Here is a 16,532-nt window from a genome sequence, read left to right as displayed (position 1 = left end):
AAAGATCACCATGAGCAACAATGATAAAAGACCAACTAAAAAGTTGAGGTTATCAATGTTTAATTCCATTTTAAATAAAAAATAGTCATCATTAAGTTAGTCATCTCATCTCATTTCAATTACAGCCATGTCCGCGTTACAATTAGTTAAAATCTTGTTTGATCCCGATGTGTCCAAGAAGATGATCTTGAACTTGGCTTGGAACCAAGCAAAGGCTTTTGGTCTTGCCAAAGTCCTTGCTAAGTTATTGGGGTCTGGTATAGTTGTTGGAGCAGCATTCACCAAGTGGCCTCAAATTAGAAAGCTTGTTGAAGATAGGAAAGTTGTCAGTAAGGGACTTAGTTTAAAGAGTCTTTACTTAGAATTATTCTGTGAATTGGTTCATGTTGTTTATAACCAAGACCGGAGAATTGGATTTGTGGATTATGGTGAGAGTGTTTTGTTGGGTATCCAGAACTTGGTACTTGTTTTAATGGTTCATATCTTTAGGGCCAATCGTCAAGATATGAATGAATTGTATGGATTTTCCGTATGGGCTAATCCATCAAGTTACATGGCTGCTACTTTGGCTATTATTTCTGCACTTCCTCAAAGGGCTGTCAATGGATTGGAATTGCTTAATATTCCACTTGGTGTTGCTAGCAAACTTGCTCAGATCAATACCAACTATGAGTTACAATCTGCTCTGCATTTGAGTCGTACTACAGTTGGGGTTAGTACTCTTGGATCGTTAGTTCGGTTGTACACTACTATGCAATTGAAACGTAAGGATTGGGTATTGTTGGCTGGATATGGTGCTAGCTTTGCAGTTAATGCTGCATTGTTAGGTCAAATCCATTATTATGGTAGCAAAGACATTGAAGGGAAGAAGATGAATGAATGAATTTATGAATATATAAATTTATAATTAAATGTTTCGGATAAATTTACCCTTTTAAGCATATCACAATTAGGTATATCAATGCGAACAAAGCACTTCTCAAATTTTTTTCCAGTCCATACCCCAACTTTTCTTACATACAAATTAGATTAGCCCGTACATATACTTTTAACCCCATATCATAAGTACATAATATGGTACATGAAGCCGAATTCCTTCCCTCAACGGGAACATCCATCCTGTCGGTGTTGCAAGGTGGTTACAACCATCCATTGGCCAGAGAATGGCAGGAAGAACGTCCATTGACTAAAAGTATGTTCATATACCCATTGTTCATAACTGACTCTCCAGATGACGAGACAGAGATCCCAGCGTTGCCCAATATCAAACGTTATGGTATCAACAAGTTGATTCCTTACGTGAAGACTTTGGTGGACAAAGGTTTGCGTGCTGTGATTCTCTTTGGAGTACCTTTGAAAGACGGAGTGAAGGATGAAGTAGGAACTGCCGCTGATGATCCAGAAGGTCCAGTCATCATGGCTATTAAGGCATTAAGACAAAACTTTCCTGATTTATATATCATGTGTGATGTTTGCTTGTGTGAATATACTAGCCATGGCCATTGCGGAATATTGTATAAGGATGGCTCCATCAATAGAGAAACCCTGGCTTTAAGAATCGGTGCTGTTGCCGTCAATTATGCTAAGGCAGGTGCCAATTGTGTTGCTCCAAGTGATATGGTAGATGGAAGAATTAAAGATATTAAAACTGGCCTTATTAGTGCAGGATTGGCCCATAAATGTCTTCTCATGTCTTATGCTGCAAAGTTTCTGGGTAATCTTTATGGTCCTTTCAGAGATGCTGCTGGTAGTGCTCCTAGTCATGGGGATCGTAAGGCTTATCAATTACCACCTGGTGGTGCTGGTTTGGCTCGTCGTGCTTTGATTAGAGATATGGATGAAGGTGCTGATGCAGTGATAGTCAAACCTTCAACCTTCTATTTGGACATTGTTAGCGATGCCTCCAGACTTTGTGAAAACTATCCCATTTGTGCCTACCATGTTAGTGGAGAATATGCTATGTTGCATGCAGCTGCTGAGAAGGGTATTGTGGACTTGAAGGGAATTGCATTTGAAAGCCACCAAGGGTTTGTCAGAGCAGGTGCCAGACTTATCATCAGCTATTTCACTCCCGAGTTCTTGGACTGGTTAGACATGTAAATAATTAGAATAAACTAATATTGGAAATAATATTGGAAAGAAGTGAAAAGAGACTCTAATAAGGAAGAAACACTTGAAATAGACTGTCACGAGTTTAATATAGCTTCTCTTTGTTCAACAGCTTCTTCTGGCTTCTTCTCCTCCTGCTCTGACTCTGGTTCTGTATCAGGAACAGTAGGTAGCATATGCTCTCGATTAGGAACATCTGGCATCTCAGGTAAATCAGATTTAACTTCTTCCTTGGTCCCGAGTTCCTGTTCAAGTCTCTCTAGTTCTTCATCCACATCTCGTTCCTCCCCATTGGTCAAACTTCCCAACAAGCTCAGCACCTGTTCAACTTGGATCTTGTTATCTTCTAAATCGTCTAGTATACTATCTATCTTCTCAACACTAAACTCACTATTGAGCTGTTGTAATGTCTGATTCCCCACTTTCAACCCATAGATCACATCCCTTTCAATCAACTTAAACTCAATGGTATTGATCAACAGTCCAATATTCTCCAACTGGTCAAAACTCTTCTTCACAAGGTGCTCTTGATGTCTACGACATCCGAGGTAGAACTTAGCTCTTTCCTTAAGCCCACTCTTCAACAGCTCCTTGGCTAACTCAAGTTGTCTATCTGATACATGTTGAATCCTTGCTTGGTATTTCAAGATATTGTCGCGTTGTTTCTTGAGCTCATACACTGCTTTGTCTTGATCACTGATCTTGGAGCCACCTTGTCCCATTGCAACACAAACGACTACTATGTGAAGTGAAGTGAAGTGAAGCTAGAATTTAGTTGTAGGGTTTTGTTCTCGGGGTTTTGATCCCTATAGTAAAATACTCAGTAAAGACTATTGTTTACGTAATCATGCGACCAAATCTCGGTGATATCGGTGATAGCTTTATCTACGTTGCTTATACTTTAAATCTGCTACGCTTTTATGATCTATAACTGGTGTCAGGGTGTCATTGAATTAAATATGATCACAATTCATCATGAATATCAAGATCTTCTTCGTCGTCGTCCACTTCAAATTCGTCCAAGTTGCTTTCGCCAACGTTAGTCCAATCTGTGGCCTTATCAGACTTTGAAATGAACTTTCTCACCTCATCTTCAGTTAAATGATCACCAGTTAACATTCTATAACGGCCCTTGGAATCCACTACGGTAATAGATGGAAATTTGGTGCGTGCACCTAAAGCTTTCCACCATTCAGTTGTTTCAGTGGCTTCAATGTTATTCACGCAAAGCTTCTTGTCAGGAAATTCCCTAGCAATGTTATAAATGTAATGCAAGGGGTCCTTAAAATCATCAAAGTAGACTGAAGTGGTAAAGACGATGGTATTAGGTATAATCTTTTCAGTATCATAGGCCACATTCAGTGGAGGGATAAAATCTCCTACTTTGAATGGTGTATAGGACTCAATAAACTCGGTCAAGGATGCAATGGATCTGTCTGTGGAGTTATAGACAAAGAATCTCATCTGATTAATGTCGTAAATACGAACAGAAGGAAAGCTATCCACCTTAAACATCAGAGTGAGTTGGGTATTGGCTTTCCCATCAACCTTATATATTGAAAGGCCACTCCTACCTAGTTGTCCATCCAAATACTCAAATGTAGGTTCAAATTGCAGACAAAACCGACAGTTATCCTTATAGAAGTAGAGGAATGAATATGCGGTATTGGCTATTTGTGCAACAGTGGCATCATGGACGTATCGATACCCCCAAACTCCGTTCAGTAAAAAGATAATGATGGCCAGTAGTAGTACAGCGAGTAGTTGAGTCATTTTGCTTTGTTTAGAAGGGATATCTGGTCATTGATGACCCTGGATACTTAGTTAAGGTTTCGGTAGTGTCCTATTAAGTGTCGGGTAACGCCAAAATATCTATTCCGGGTAATCCCAGGAAATTAATTGCAGAGATCATGATCTGAAAGTTGAACTGATGTTTGTGTGACTTTGGAATAGTTCTCCCAATGTATCAATAGGTTTCAATTAGAGTACTCTTTTGGGATGATTATAATAGGGGGTTGTGTTTAAGCCAATAGAAAACGTCATTCTCTCTGAGAAAACCTGTTGCTGATTACCTTTTTGACCTATTATGTCGAAGCAATGTAGAGTTTAAATTTTTGATTTTCATAGCCTGTACTTACTGTTGATACTGTTAAGTTAAGTTGACGAAAATGCTTCAATAGAAAGAGATTTCAGATTACAAACTGTGAAACTCAAGAGGACATCATTCCGTATTGTTTTTGTTGCAAAATTGACTTAGATGGTAGAGACTAATCCTTTGGTTAAGGGTCTACTCAGTATCGACTCGGTATCTATTCATTCTATTCATTCTATTCATTCTATTCATTCTATTCATTCTATTCATTCTATTCATTCTATTCATTCTATTTAGTCACTAAGATTTAGTCATTAACAATAACAATTCTTCCTTCACAGTGCACAGACATCAACTGCAGAACTTCTACCAACGGTTTTACTGAATACTGTTTGTGATTACATTAATCAACTTTACTGTTTTTTTTTTTTCTTAAGTAGAGACAAGAATGAGCTTAGAAAATTTTTGCACCCATCACCAGATCTCAAGCTCATCTTAAACCGTAACTGAGTGAGAGCAATACAGAAGAATGGTGTTTGAGTCTTGCACAACGCATTCCCATATTTCATCACATATTTCAACAAGCAAGAAAGTAAGTGATTGTGAACTTAATCCATTGATTATCTCTCTGTGTAACGTTATGATCACATTATACCTACTGTGCTTCTACAATAAAGATCGCAACTGCTCTCTGTTTCATTATCGATGCTGTATCTCTCACTGCTTCATCTGCAAGTGGAAATTCTGTAATCAAGAGACACAACCTGGTGAATTCCATACAGAAATCAAGCGGTGTCCTGGATTGAATGAAAGATATTTTGGACTTCTACAACAAAATTAGAACCATCAAGTCTTTCCTTTGAGATGGAATAAGACTTTATGGGAGAACGCTCGAAAGCATGCTGCTACTTCTGAATGCGGCTTGGGATTACACCGTACAAGTGCTCCTTATGGTGAAACTCTATTTATCGGTCTTACTGATCCCGTTACAGCTGGTCCTGGTTGGTATAACAAAGAGAAAGATTGGAGATACGGTGTGAATGGTAACCAATAAAATCATTTCTCTCAATTGGTTTAGAAAGATACTTCTCAGCCCGGCTGTGCCTACCATTTCTGTAAAGGTAAAACTAAGTCATATCCTGGGTATTATGTGGTTTGCAGTTACTTTGTTGCAGGTAATGAGTTCCATGCCCACGGGTACACAATAAGAAGAACAAAGGGTGTAGTGGAGGTTGTTCTTGAAAGCACTCTGAGATTAACCTACTGTGATTCTGTCACGTGGTTTCGGCTTTAAGTGAGACCTAGCAATCAACTCCAACGTAGAATGATCACGCTACACATTAACCCCACCAAGTATGCCAGAACTATATCGCTGAAAGGCCCTCCCCCTACAGCTCACCAAAGACGCTGATGCAAATAATAATCAGGTAAGATCCAAAAGAGAAGCCTACTTTCTCCTTTGTAGAATGGAAAAGAATCATTTCATATACCCGCTACTGGTTTCCTTTAAAGTTTGGGAAGCGGACTACTAAACAAAGCATCACCAGATCCAAGAGTCTTAAAACTTTCGTATAACAATTAGCTCCGGTGACACAAACACCTTTCTGTTGTAGGGGGAGGCACCAGAACTAAAATTAATAGAGTACAATCAAGTTCAACTTTAGCAAGGAATTTCCTGTATACCCTTCTTTTTATGGATGCACTTTAACCAGTTTTCCTTTATTTTGTCGAATTCAAGATCCCCCCTTTCTGTAGTTGAGTTGGTATTTTGAGTCTAGTGATCGAAGCATGCCAATTGATTCTCTGCGTTTTGTCACGAATGAGATGCAATTGCTAAGAAACTTTCATGTTAAGATACATCAGGCATGATAGGCTAAATCAAATAAAAAAAAAAAAGACATACAAAAAGACATTCTTGTTCGTTCTTTTCTGTGGCTGAAAGCGTCTAAGACATGAAATCACGATTGTAGAATTCGGGTGTGCATATAAAAATACGTGCATCTGAACATAAGCATGCCTAAAAAATAACCAGCCATTCCAGCCAGTACTGGACAGTATTCTTAGTGTTGAAGTTAGTATGCCACTTTAGTACCAGCACACCAGAGCTGGAACTGACCTTTGTACAGGGTTCATTCATTGTGTATCAAACACCAGCACCACCAGCACACTAGTACCGCCAGCACCAGTGCTTGCCAGCATTAAATCAGGCGAGATCTAACGAGAGTCACGTCTTCTCACCAGCACAACCAGCACTACCAGTATTAATGCCAGCACTAGTAGTGGAAATACAATCAGTGTACCAGCACGCAAAATATTACTAGTAAAGTTACCTGTCACCGGTATTAGGTTTACATGTCATAGCAAGAATAGCCACAGATGTTTTAACAGTGTAAACTATAGGGATGCTAAAAACTTGCATTCTTGAAAATCTGTTCAAATGCTGACCCCAAGTGTTTTAAGTATCCCCCAGTTCGCCAACACAGACAGAAAGTCACTCGTGATCTTTGGTTAGATGATAGTTAGTGTTGTACTGAGAGTCGGTTATTTTGATGAATAATGCAAAATCTAAAAGCGAAAACATAAAAGCCATGATGTTATATGCAGTAGGTTGCGGATAGTATGTAGAAAAGCACCTATGCATTACACCAAACTCCAATTTCCAAGCATACCCAATCACAATCAGCAGTAAGCAGGCTAATACTAGCAAAGGATCGAATTTCCCCAACTACACATATGCTACACTCAATTCATTAAAAATATCTAAGTATAGTCCATATGGAATATTTCTTACTACATGACACAATCTGTATCCATAGAGATGCACCTTTATACATGCAGATGACCATACATTGTTTTCATGCACCTGTTCCGCACCATATATACACGAACGTTTGGCTGGAAACCTTCTTTGAATGTACCATTTATTGCTGGCTACAGATGGGCCATTTGCTGGTGGCTTATATGAAAGAGTTATTGTAAGTACAATGGTCTAAGTTACGTGAACCCTAATCATCCTCTTCAGTTTATAAACACAGTAGGACCCGATATAAAAAATTTGACAACCTTTACATTCTCCAACTTCAAACAACGCTCTTTACAATTAAGACATCGTCCCTAATAGTATAATAATGATAATGAATAAGTGGTTATTGGCATTAGTTGCTTCTGCAGCTCCAGTCCTTGCATTGGAAACCATCAGATCTACAGTTGTGTCCAGTGTCTGCCTTTCTTCCGCATATTATTCTAACTCCACTGTGCCTTCGACCTCATCATTGGAACAAGATATTACTTCCACTTTAACAAGCCAAGTCACAACCACCCAAGTTCTAACTACTACTGTTGGTGGTACCGAGATCGTGGAAACCGTTGTCGGTGTCGTAGAAACCTCCACAGCTACTGTCGATGGTGTTTTGACCGTCCTCACTACTGTCGTTCCCCAAAGTACTATCACACAAACAGATCTTCAAACTACAGTTATCACTATCACTTCATGCTCAGACAACAAATGTACCAAGGTTCCTGTCACCACCGGTGTCACTACTGTCACCGAAGACTACACTACCTACACTACTTACTGTCCTCTTTCCAGCACTGAGGCTGCTGTTCCAACTACTGAGACTGCTCTTCTGACTACCGTCGTTACTGTTACACATTGTTCCGACAATAAATGTACCAAGGTTCCAGTAACCACCGGTGTCACCACTGTTACTGAGGACTACACTACCTACACTACTTACTGTCCTCTTTCCAGCACTGAGGCTGCTGTTCCAACTACTGAGACTGTGGCTCCAACTACTGAAACTGTGGCTCTGACCACTGTCATTACCGTTACTCATTGTTCCGATAACGAATGCACCAAGGTTCCACTTACCACTGGTCTTACCACTATCACCGAAGACTACACAACTTACACTACTTATTGTCCTCTTTCAACCTCGACTGAAGTTGTTTCTACTAGTGAGGCTGCTGTTTCTACTGAAACAACCAAGGTTCCAGTTACTACTGAAACAACCAAGGCTCCAGTTACTACCGAAACCACACAAGAAGCTGTCACCACTCACATTGTCGTTGACTCTACCATGCACACTGTTGTCTTATCTCTGGCTTCTGCTATTACCCCTAACACTGCTAGCACCGAACAAATCGTCGATGTTCCTTCTGCCACCACTGTTAACGTCATTCCATCTCAAATCGTTACTCAAACTCCAGCCACATCCAAGCCTACTGCATTCTCCATTGCCATTGTTTCTAGTTACGAAGGTTCTGCAAACTCCGTCAAAGCTACTGGAGCTTTTGCTGTTGCTATTGCCTTGGTGCTTTTCCAATTGCAATAAGCCCCATTGCATAGCATACTTCTCTTCTTCAAAACCTTGCATTGACTCAACAATAAACTAGTCGACCTTTGCATTCTGTGGATCACACTAGATGCCCGACAAAAGTTAATTTCTGTTCATTTTGCTTTTTTATGTACTATACGCCTATATATTTTAGACTTCCCCAGTGGAATTCACAGCATAATTGATACAATTTAGATTGAATTCTTTGTAATTATAAGCAGAAATCAATAAATACGATATACACAGTTCCAGAGATACTCAAACGTTTTGGTCACATGATGTTTTGGTAGCGCGCGTGTTTTTCACCTTTAAAACTTTTTGCACTACAAAGTTAAAGACCAACTATACAACAAACATCAATAGGATTGCATGTGTGTGTGTGAGGGAAATGGACATATATAAGGAGATCGTTGAGCCCACAAGGGTTTCACATTGTCTTAGTTGTCATTTTATTTCTCCCAATTGCAAGCACTTGCTTGTAGCCAAAGCCACTATACTTCAAATATTTGAGGTAATAACACAAGATGCAACCAGTCACTTGAAACTTGTGGAACAATTTAAACTTGAAGGGCAAATCACTGGTTTAAAACGGATTAGGCCTATTGAATCGCCGCATTTGGATTACGTGATAGTGGCCACGAAGCTTGCCAAATTCTCTGTTATCCGTTGGGATGCTTTTCATCATACGATATCAACTGTTTCATTGCATTACTATGAGAACTGTTTACAAGGGTCAAGTTTTGATGAGGTTAAACTGGCAGAGTTGCTTGTTGAGCCCACATCCAATAGTTGTACATGTATGAGGTTCAAGAACATGATGATCTTCCTACCCTTTACGGTGATGGATGATGAAGAAGAGGAAGAGGAAGAGTTAGAAGCTGATACCATGTATGTTGACGTTAAACTGCAGAAAGGTACACAAATAAACTCTACTAGTGAAGAAGGGGTGGTACAGGTTAGAGTGCCAATGTTTGACTCGAGTTTCTTGATCGACGCCAAAACTTTGGATCCACTGATTGGCTCTCATGTTATTGATGCCCAATTCCTTTACAGTTATAGCGGGACCACTATGGCTGTATTAACCTCAGGTAACCAATATACATGGACTGGGTTACTTCCACAACTCAAAGATGACGTATCGCTATACATTGTGTCACTTGATTTGAAGTCCAAAGTATCTGCTACTGTGTTGAAGGTTGATAATTTGCCTTATGATATCGACAGGATTATTCCACTCAAGGCTCCTCTCAATGGGTGTGTTCTTCTAGGAGGTAACGAGATAATCCACGTAGATAATGGTGGGATTGCTAGGAAAATAGCTGTGAATTCTTATTTCAAACTGATAACCAACCAAAAGAAGAATTACATCGATATGACTCATTTGGAGTTGAAATTAGAAGGATGTTCTACGTTTCCAATTGATAACAAATTGCTATTGATCACCAGAGAAGGGTCTTTTTACTGTTTGGAATTTGAGTTGGATGGTAAATCGATCAAGAAAGTATCATTAACCAAGTTAGCTGAGAAAGCTTATGAGAATATTCAATTGACTTACCCAGGAGAGATAGTCAATTTAGACGACGACTTATTATTCATATCCAATAAAAATGGTGATTCCCCATTGGTGAAATGGGGGTATCAAGATGACTCAGGAGCTATTTCGTCCTCACAAGGTGAAATGATTACCACCAATGGGAGAACAACCACAGACGATGATTTATACGACGAAGATGATGATTTATATAATGACGATGAAGGGTCTCCTGAAGTTCAAAAGGCACTGAAACGGGCAGATAAGTTGATGTTCCACAAACATGATCAATTGATCAATTTAGGGCCTTGTTCGACATTTGCATTTGGATTCTATTCTTTAGAAGAAAAGAAGTCTCAATTAATTAACCCCAATTATAGAGATATTTGTATCTTCAGTAACGGGGGTTCTCAGAAACAAAGTGCATTGAGTATCATAAGTCCAACGGTACAATTGAACATAAAATCATCGTTATCATTCTCCCAAATAGATCGGATGTGGACAATTCAATCCAAGTATTTGATTACTTCAGATAGCATCAATTTCAAGTCAGAAATCTTCCAAATAGATAAAGCTTTCGCAAGATTGGTATCCAAAAGTTTTGTTAACAACGACATGACAATCGCAGTACATGAGATGCCCTCCCAACATGTGATTCAAGTCACCAGAAAGAAGGTTCACGTTTATGAGTCCAATTTCAAGAAGAGAGCCATGAAACTTCTTTGGAGAAAAGATGCTAATAAAGACGAAAGCGAATCTGTATCTACTTCCGTTGATGATGAGATCATTCATTCCACTTTCCAAGACGAGTTTCTTATGTTATTCTTAAGAAGTGGTGGGGTACTCATTTACTCAGTCAATACTTATAATGGGACATTCACCAGTATTGCCATACCCAAGATTCTTTCAGAAACAATTATTACCACGGGTTGTATAGCCAATTCGTATTTGTTGAATGCTGTGCTGAAGGATATAAATTTGGTAATAAACCATGAGTCTAGAGGCTTGAAACGGAAGCATAGTGAAAGAAATGCAAATCCCCGAAAAAACTCACCTGATCAACAAGAGAAAGGAGCGACTTCTTATGGACCTAAACAGAAGACATTTGCGTTGGTAACTGGTGATAATAGGATAGTTGTTTTCAACAGGTTCCACAATCAAAAGTGCTACCAGCTTCGAGAAGTGGATAAGTTTACCAAATTTTTATCTCTTGAGTTTTTTGAGAATAGAGACTCAATTCCAGATCCTCATATCAAACAGATTATTTTCAATGACTTGGGAGATGGCATTGAAAGGGAAGAATACTTGACTGTTCTTACTATTGGAGGTGAAATTTATATGTACAAGTTATTTTTTGATGGAGAGAACTTTCAGTTCAAAGCTGAATCAGATTTAGCAATCACGGGAGCCCCAGATAATGCATACCCTAGTGGTACCAGCATTGAAAGAAGGTTGGTTTATTTTCCAAATTTCAGCGGGAAAAGTTGCATAGGAGTTACTGGAGTAATACCGTATCTTATTACTAAGCTGGGTCATTCCATACCTCGGATATTCCGCTTCTCCAAAATTCCAGTACTGTCATTTGCAATATATTCTGATGTAACCAACAATATCACTAACGGGATAATGTTTCTTGACAATAAGAAGAACGCTAGAGCCTGTGAGTTGGCACCCGAGTTTAACTTTGAGAACTGTTTACCAGTGAGGAGGATCCCCATGGGAGAGACCATCAAAAGCATTGCCTATCATGAAACTAGCAATACTTTGGTTGTGTCAACCTTCAAAGAGATACCGTACAATTGCATTGATGAAGATGGTGAACCAATTGTAGGTACAGATCCCAGCAGACCCTCTGCCATTAGTTACAAGGGATCTGTTAAGCTTATTTCACCTTATAATTGGTCAGTCATTGATACTATCGAGTTGGAAGACAATGAAGTGGGAATGACGTTGAAATCCATGGCATTAGACGTGGGGTCCCTGTCCAAGAAGTTTAAGAATAAGAAGGAATTTATCGTGGTGGGTAGTGGGAAATATAGGTTGGAAGATTTACCTTGTAATGGGAACTTCAAAGTAATTGAAATCATTGATATTATTCCTGAACCAGGAAGACCGGAAACGAACCATAAGTTCAAGGAGTTTTTCCAGGAGGATACTCGAGGAGCTGTGACTTCAGTTTCGGAAGTATATGGCCGATTTCTTGTTGCTCAAGGACAAAAGATCATTGTTCGTGATATTCAAGACGATGGGGCAGTTCCTGTTGCATTTTTGGATTGTCCGATTTATGTTTCTGAACTGAAGAATTTTGGAGATTTGGTACTACTTGGAGATGCGGTTAAGGGAGTTTGTTTAGCCGGGTTTGATGCTGAACCATTTAGAATGATCACTTTGGGTAAGGATATGAATAAATTCGATACCAATTGTGCTGATTTCATTGTTAAGGATGAAGACCTTTACATTTTAATTGCAGATCAAAAGAAACAAGCACTTCATCTTGTTCAATATGATCCTGAGGATCCAGTTTCATTAAATGGTACCAGATTGGTTTATAAATGGTCTTTTAACGTCAATTCTACCGTCATGAGTCTTAAAAGTCTTCCTAAACATGAAGAATTCACTCCAATGGTTTCTACACCTCAAAGCATGGGGTTCTTCAATTTAACTCCTCCAAGCCGTCAAGATATTCCATTCCAATCAATGGGTTGTACCTTAGATGGTAGTTTCTTTACCGTGTTCCCGGTTAATGAGGCTACATACAGAAGAATGTACATTCTTCAACAGCAATTAACAGAGAAGGAGTATCATGTTTGTGGCCTTAACCCTCGGATGAATCGGATGCAAGGACTTCAGCACATCAACACCATCTTTCAAACTACCGGGAACGGTGGTGAAGGTCTGGGCAAGCCATTGTTAGACTTTGGAATCTTAAAGAAATTCACAAAGCTTAATGAAGATAGAAAGAAGAACTTTGTATCGAAAGTCAGTGGGAAAAGACTTTCTGTTGATATTTGGAGAGATCTTATTGAGATAGAGAATGTTTTAAAGAACATGTACACGTAGAAGCATTAGCAATAGAATTAGCAGTAATTATTGGTATGGTAGGAGTTTTGTATATATTTATGATCCCCGCACGACCCTCGGTAGGAAAATAAGTATCAACAGTCGAAGTGTGTAACTACATTGTAATAGTCGTAGAGCTTATCAAGATGGGCAAGACAAAGATCAGAAAACAAGTTTCGTTCGACAGCGGACTAAAGGAAGTTGTTGCGGAGGAGATCAAGAAGAAGAAGAAGGTTGGATCCTCTTCCAAAACTGCACCCATATTAACAAATAGAATCTTGTTAATCCCCATTCATTATGCACTTAATTTAGCTGGCATGTTTTGGTTCGGACTAATGGAAAACACTCAAAAGACCTTGTTGAAAGGAGCATTGAACCTTGCAGTGATGCAAATAGCATATGATTATCTAATCGTCAGATTACTGAAAACAAGTGCTAAGGATTCCACCAATACTCCACTTTTAGTCATAGGAAGTATAATTGTATGCTTACTATTATCCTTTCCCTTGAGTGTGTTGTTGATTATCTTGGGAGCTCCGGTCACGTCTCATTTGTATCTGACATATCTTTTGGCATTGCACTTGTCTTTGATAGTCATTAATCCTATTCTTGTGGTGTATCAATTCCAATTGGATAAGTTTTATCAGAGTCTTCAATTCAGTAATGATTCTCAAGTATTCAAATCAGTTATTTTGAAGAGTTCCATCTTGTTGTCGGCGTTCCTTGCTGTTTTGGGAACCTGGTTGGGAGTTATACCTATTCCATTGGATTGGGACAGACCATGGCAAGCATGGCCAATCACTTTGGTTACAGGTGGATATACTGGTGCCTTTTTAGGTGGACTTATATCATGTATGTTTTAGTAGAGATGTCAAATGGTTCCGTATTAGGAAATTGGAGTCTGCTAATACATTTTACGACATGATTTTCCAAAATAGGAAATAACAGTATTTAAAACGCGTGATTGCAATACAAACAAATAAACATCACCACTTTCTTTCTTTCTTTCTTTAAGTCAGATGCTGTCATTGCCCATCATAAATGGAAGCGAGGGTGACGACGTGTCTATACATGTCCATCAACGAATAGGACCGTCTCGTCCCTTAAGGCGACAAACACCGCAGTCTCACTATAACACATTATTCAAACAGTTTCTAAGTGGTGAACTTCAAACAACAGTTGAACTGGATGAACCTGTGTTCGATTCGGGTTTGGACTCGGACTCGGAATCAGAAAGAGATGTCCCAAAACTGGTGTTCTCCGGTACCAAAGAACCAGAATCAAGTGAAGAAACGTTGTATGATATTCCAAATAAAAGGTTTGCAGTTGACAGTCTAGACAGTCTAGACTATTCTAGAACCAACAATGATGATCTTGACAATGAAGTTGTAGTTGATGAAGTGTCAGCAATTGCTCAGCCAAAGATACAGAAATCCTCGAGTGTCGTAACCACTAAACTCAGTATTTGGGGATGGATAGCGCTACTTTCTATAATAGGTGTGGCCATTTATGTTCTGGACATAATACAAATGGGAAAAGAAATTTCCATACGGAACGCACTGGTTCCAAGCTCATGGATGTCTGATCTTAGAAAGAGACAAGATTTTTTAGAAGAAACATTAACCTCAACTACAGAAGATACCAATAGAAGGTTTGGTCTTATAAACAACAAGCTTTCATCTACGCAAGAATCTCTTGAACGAATTGCTGAGAGCTTGAAGTCCCTTCATGTGCCGAATATAACCAAAAACCACGTCCTCAACGAGACACTTGTCGGTGTTGATGAGTTAATGACAAACTTGGACATGGAGAAAGTAAAGCAAGAGATCCTTGATCAATTACTTGTGAAATTACCTGTACGGTACGGTACACATGACCAGAAACTCCATTATACCAAGGACTTTAGAAAGTTCATTGAGGAAATGGCTCGAAATGTCCATACATATCAGCCAGAAATGGACCAGGAAACTCTTAAGCAAGTTGTTAAAGATTACTTACAAGATGAAATACCGTCCAACCCCAAAAATCTTATTATGGATAGTGTGGTAGATGCTATTAATGGACAACGTATTAAAGTTAATTATGCTGATTATGGACTTGGGGCTCGAATTTTGGGATTTCTAACCAATCTTAATATGGATGATACTTCGTACGGAAGTTCTTTATTGCATATTGCTTCATTAAAATGGTTGTTTAATGGGAATTTTAATAAGCAAAATGCCAATAATGTGCTTTTAGATGATGATTCATCGTTCCTTGTTTCCAATACCCTTGCCATTAGGCTTAGTCATGTGCTATATTTAAGTGACTTGATTATAAATATCAAAGCCCTGTCATCATCACCATCTAAGACTGTTCATCAAATGGGGGTTTATGTTAAACCAAAAAAATTGAAGTATTTCAAACAATTATTACCTCATAAACTTCCCAATCTCCCCATTGAATCCAATAGGTATTTAAAGAGATTTATCCCCATTCAGACGTGTCGGCTTGCAAATGGAATTAATAAAATCAAACTACCTAGAAGTTTAACTCACTTGCAGATTCCAATTAGAGATATTTTTTTAACATTTGATTCTCCTGTTGAAATAATCAATTTACGAGGCTTCGGACTTACCGAATATGAAGGAGAAGAAAACGTGGAAATTGGTAAAGACGACATGATTAGTTGAAGTCACATGCCTTAATTTAGTTCATAGAGTTTCCAACTAGGTCACATTTGCGACGATTCTTGCCTTGTGCACAAGCACTTAAAACGTCTTTCGATGTCTGGGGTCTACTTTAGTATTTTCCATTTTAAAGCTTGTTCATTTATAGATCATAATGGCAAACAACCTGATATGTTTCTCGTATCAGTATACAATTAAGCCAAATTGGACATTAAAAGGTTCAGGGATAATTACCAGTTTCTAAACACGGGGATGCACAAGCAAGCTGTGATTCTGTTTTGAGGATGCAATTCCATTTTAATCCGTCGCTCATTCATTGTACTATATTCGTCTGGCAGCGTTATCGTTAAATGCTTGAACTGTATGCATACTGATCACGAGTTCCACTTTTCCTGTAAAGGTGATCAATGCAAAGTTGTCCAAGGTAAAGTCTGTATATTTTCATTGTCTTATTTACACATTTGCCTCTCGAGTCATTGGTCACGTTTTGCAATCAAGTTTAAATTTATAATATTGTAAAGATAGCTACACAACTACAACTAGAAGATGGTAGGAAGTAAATCTTTGTATACTTCCACCAATAATAGGGTCACAATTATAGGCTACAATGGAAATTTCAGCAAGTAGTGTACTTCATACGAGTTCTTCTGTATGCAGTACTTGAATACATATGCATGAAAGATATACTGCAACCTCGTATGTATCTCTAAGAGATCGCACACACCCCCTTCCCC

The 16,532-nt window shown here is 38.8% G+C and overlaps 8 protein-coding genes across 8 annotated transcripts; 6 read left to right on the top strand and 2 right to left on the bottom strand.

The window, feature by feature from the left end:
* Window positions 1–127: 127 nt before the first annotated feature.
* On the top strand, window positions 128–883 carry KQ657_003085 (uncharacterized protein; the record flags this gene model as incomplete). The annotated part of the gene is made up of 1 exon (XM_043193821.1): window positions 128–883. The coding sequence occupies one exon, from the start codon at window positions 128–130 to the stop codon at window positions 881–883; it is 756 nt and encodes a 251-aa protein (XP_043047042.1).
* Window positions 884–1,074: 191 nt separating this feature from the next.
* On the top strand, window positions 1,075–2,100 carry HEM2 (porphobilinogen synthase; the record flags this gene model as incomplete). Its single annotated transcript, XM_043193820.1, has 1 exon — window positions 1,075–2,100. One exon carries the CDS (start codon window positions 1,075–1,077, stop codon window positions 2,098–2,100), a length of 1,026 nt encoding a protein of 341 aa, XP_043047041.1.
* Window positions 2,101–2,186: 86 nt separating this feature from the next.
* On the bottom strand, window positions 2,187–2,831 carry VPS20 (ESCRT-III subunit protein; the record flags this gene model as incomplete). The annotated part of the gene is made up of 1 exon (XM_043193819.1): window positions 2,187–2,831. One exon carries the CDS (start codon window positions 2,829–2,831, stop codon window positions 2,187–2,189), a length of 645 nt encoding a protein of 214 aa, XP_043047040.1.
* Window positions 2,832–3,072: 241 nt separating this feature from the next.
* KQ657_003082 (uncharacterized protein) lies at window positions 3,073–3,882 on the bottom strand (the record flags this gene model as incomplete). The annotated part of the gene is made up of 1 exon (XM_043193818.1): window positions 3,073–3,882. One exon carries the CDS (start codon window positions 3,880–3,882, stop codon window positions 3,073–3,075), a length of 810 nt encoding a protein of 269 aa, XP_043047039.1.
* A 3,453-nt stretch (window positions 3,883–7,335) lies between these two features.
* KQ657_003081 (uncharacterized protein) lies at window positions 7,336–8,535 on the top strand (the record flags this gene model as incomplete). The annotated part of the gene is made up of 1 exon (XM_043193817.1): window positions 7,336–8,535. The coding sequence occupies one exon, from the start codon at window positions 7,336–7,338 to the stop codon at window positions 8,533–8,535; it is 1,200 nt and encodes a 399-aa protein (XP_043047038.1).
* A 372-nt stretch (window positions 8,536–8,907) lies between these two features.
* Window positions 8,908–13,129, top strand: CFT1 (cleavage/polyadenylation factor CFT1; the record flags this gene model as incomplete). The annotated part of the gene is made up of 2 exons (XM_043193816.1): window positions 8,908–8,915; window positions 9,073–13,129. 2 exons carry the CDS (start codon window positions 8,908–8,910, stop codon window positions 13,127–13,129), a joined length of 4,065 nt encoding a protein of 1,354 aa, XP_043047037.1.
* A 146-nt stretch (window positions 13,130–13,275) lies between these two features.
* Window positions 13,276–13,992, top strand: GPI11 (mannose-ethanolamine phosphotransferase; the record flags this gene model as incomplete). Its single annotated transcript, XM_043193815.1, has 1 exon — window positions 13,276–13,992. One exon carries the CDS (start codon window positions 13,276–13,278, stop codon window positions 13,990–13,992), a length of 717 nt encoding a protein of 238 aa, XP_043047036.1.
* A 12-nt stretch (window positions 13,993–14,004) lies between these two features.
* On the top strand, window positions 14,005–15,801 carry KQ657_003078 (uncharacterized protein; the record flags this gene model as incomplete). The annotated part of the gene is made up of 2 exons (XM_043193814.1): window positions 14,005–14,012; window positions 14,289–15,801. 2 exons carry the CDS (start codon window positions 14,005–14,007, stop codon window positions 15,799–15,801), a joined length of 1,521 nt encoding a protein of 506 aa, XP_043047035.1.
* Window positions 15,802–16,532: the final 731 nt, after the last annotated feature.

Source organism: Scheffersomyces spartinae, assembly GCF_019049425.1.
Source record: "Scheffersomyces spartinae strain ARV_011 chromosome Unknown scaffold_28, whole genome shotgun sequence".
Taxonomy (NCBI): domain Eukaryota; kingdom Fungi; phylum Ascomycota; class Pichiomycetes; order Serinales; family Debaryomycetaceae; genus Lizanozyma; species Lizanozyma spartinae.
The sequence above is the reverse complement of the archived record's forward strand: the minus strand, read 5'-3'. Positions and strand labels throughout refer to the sequence as shown.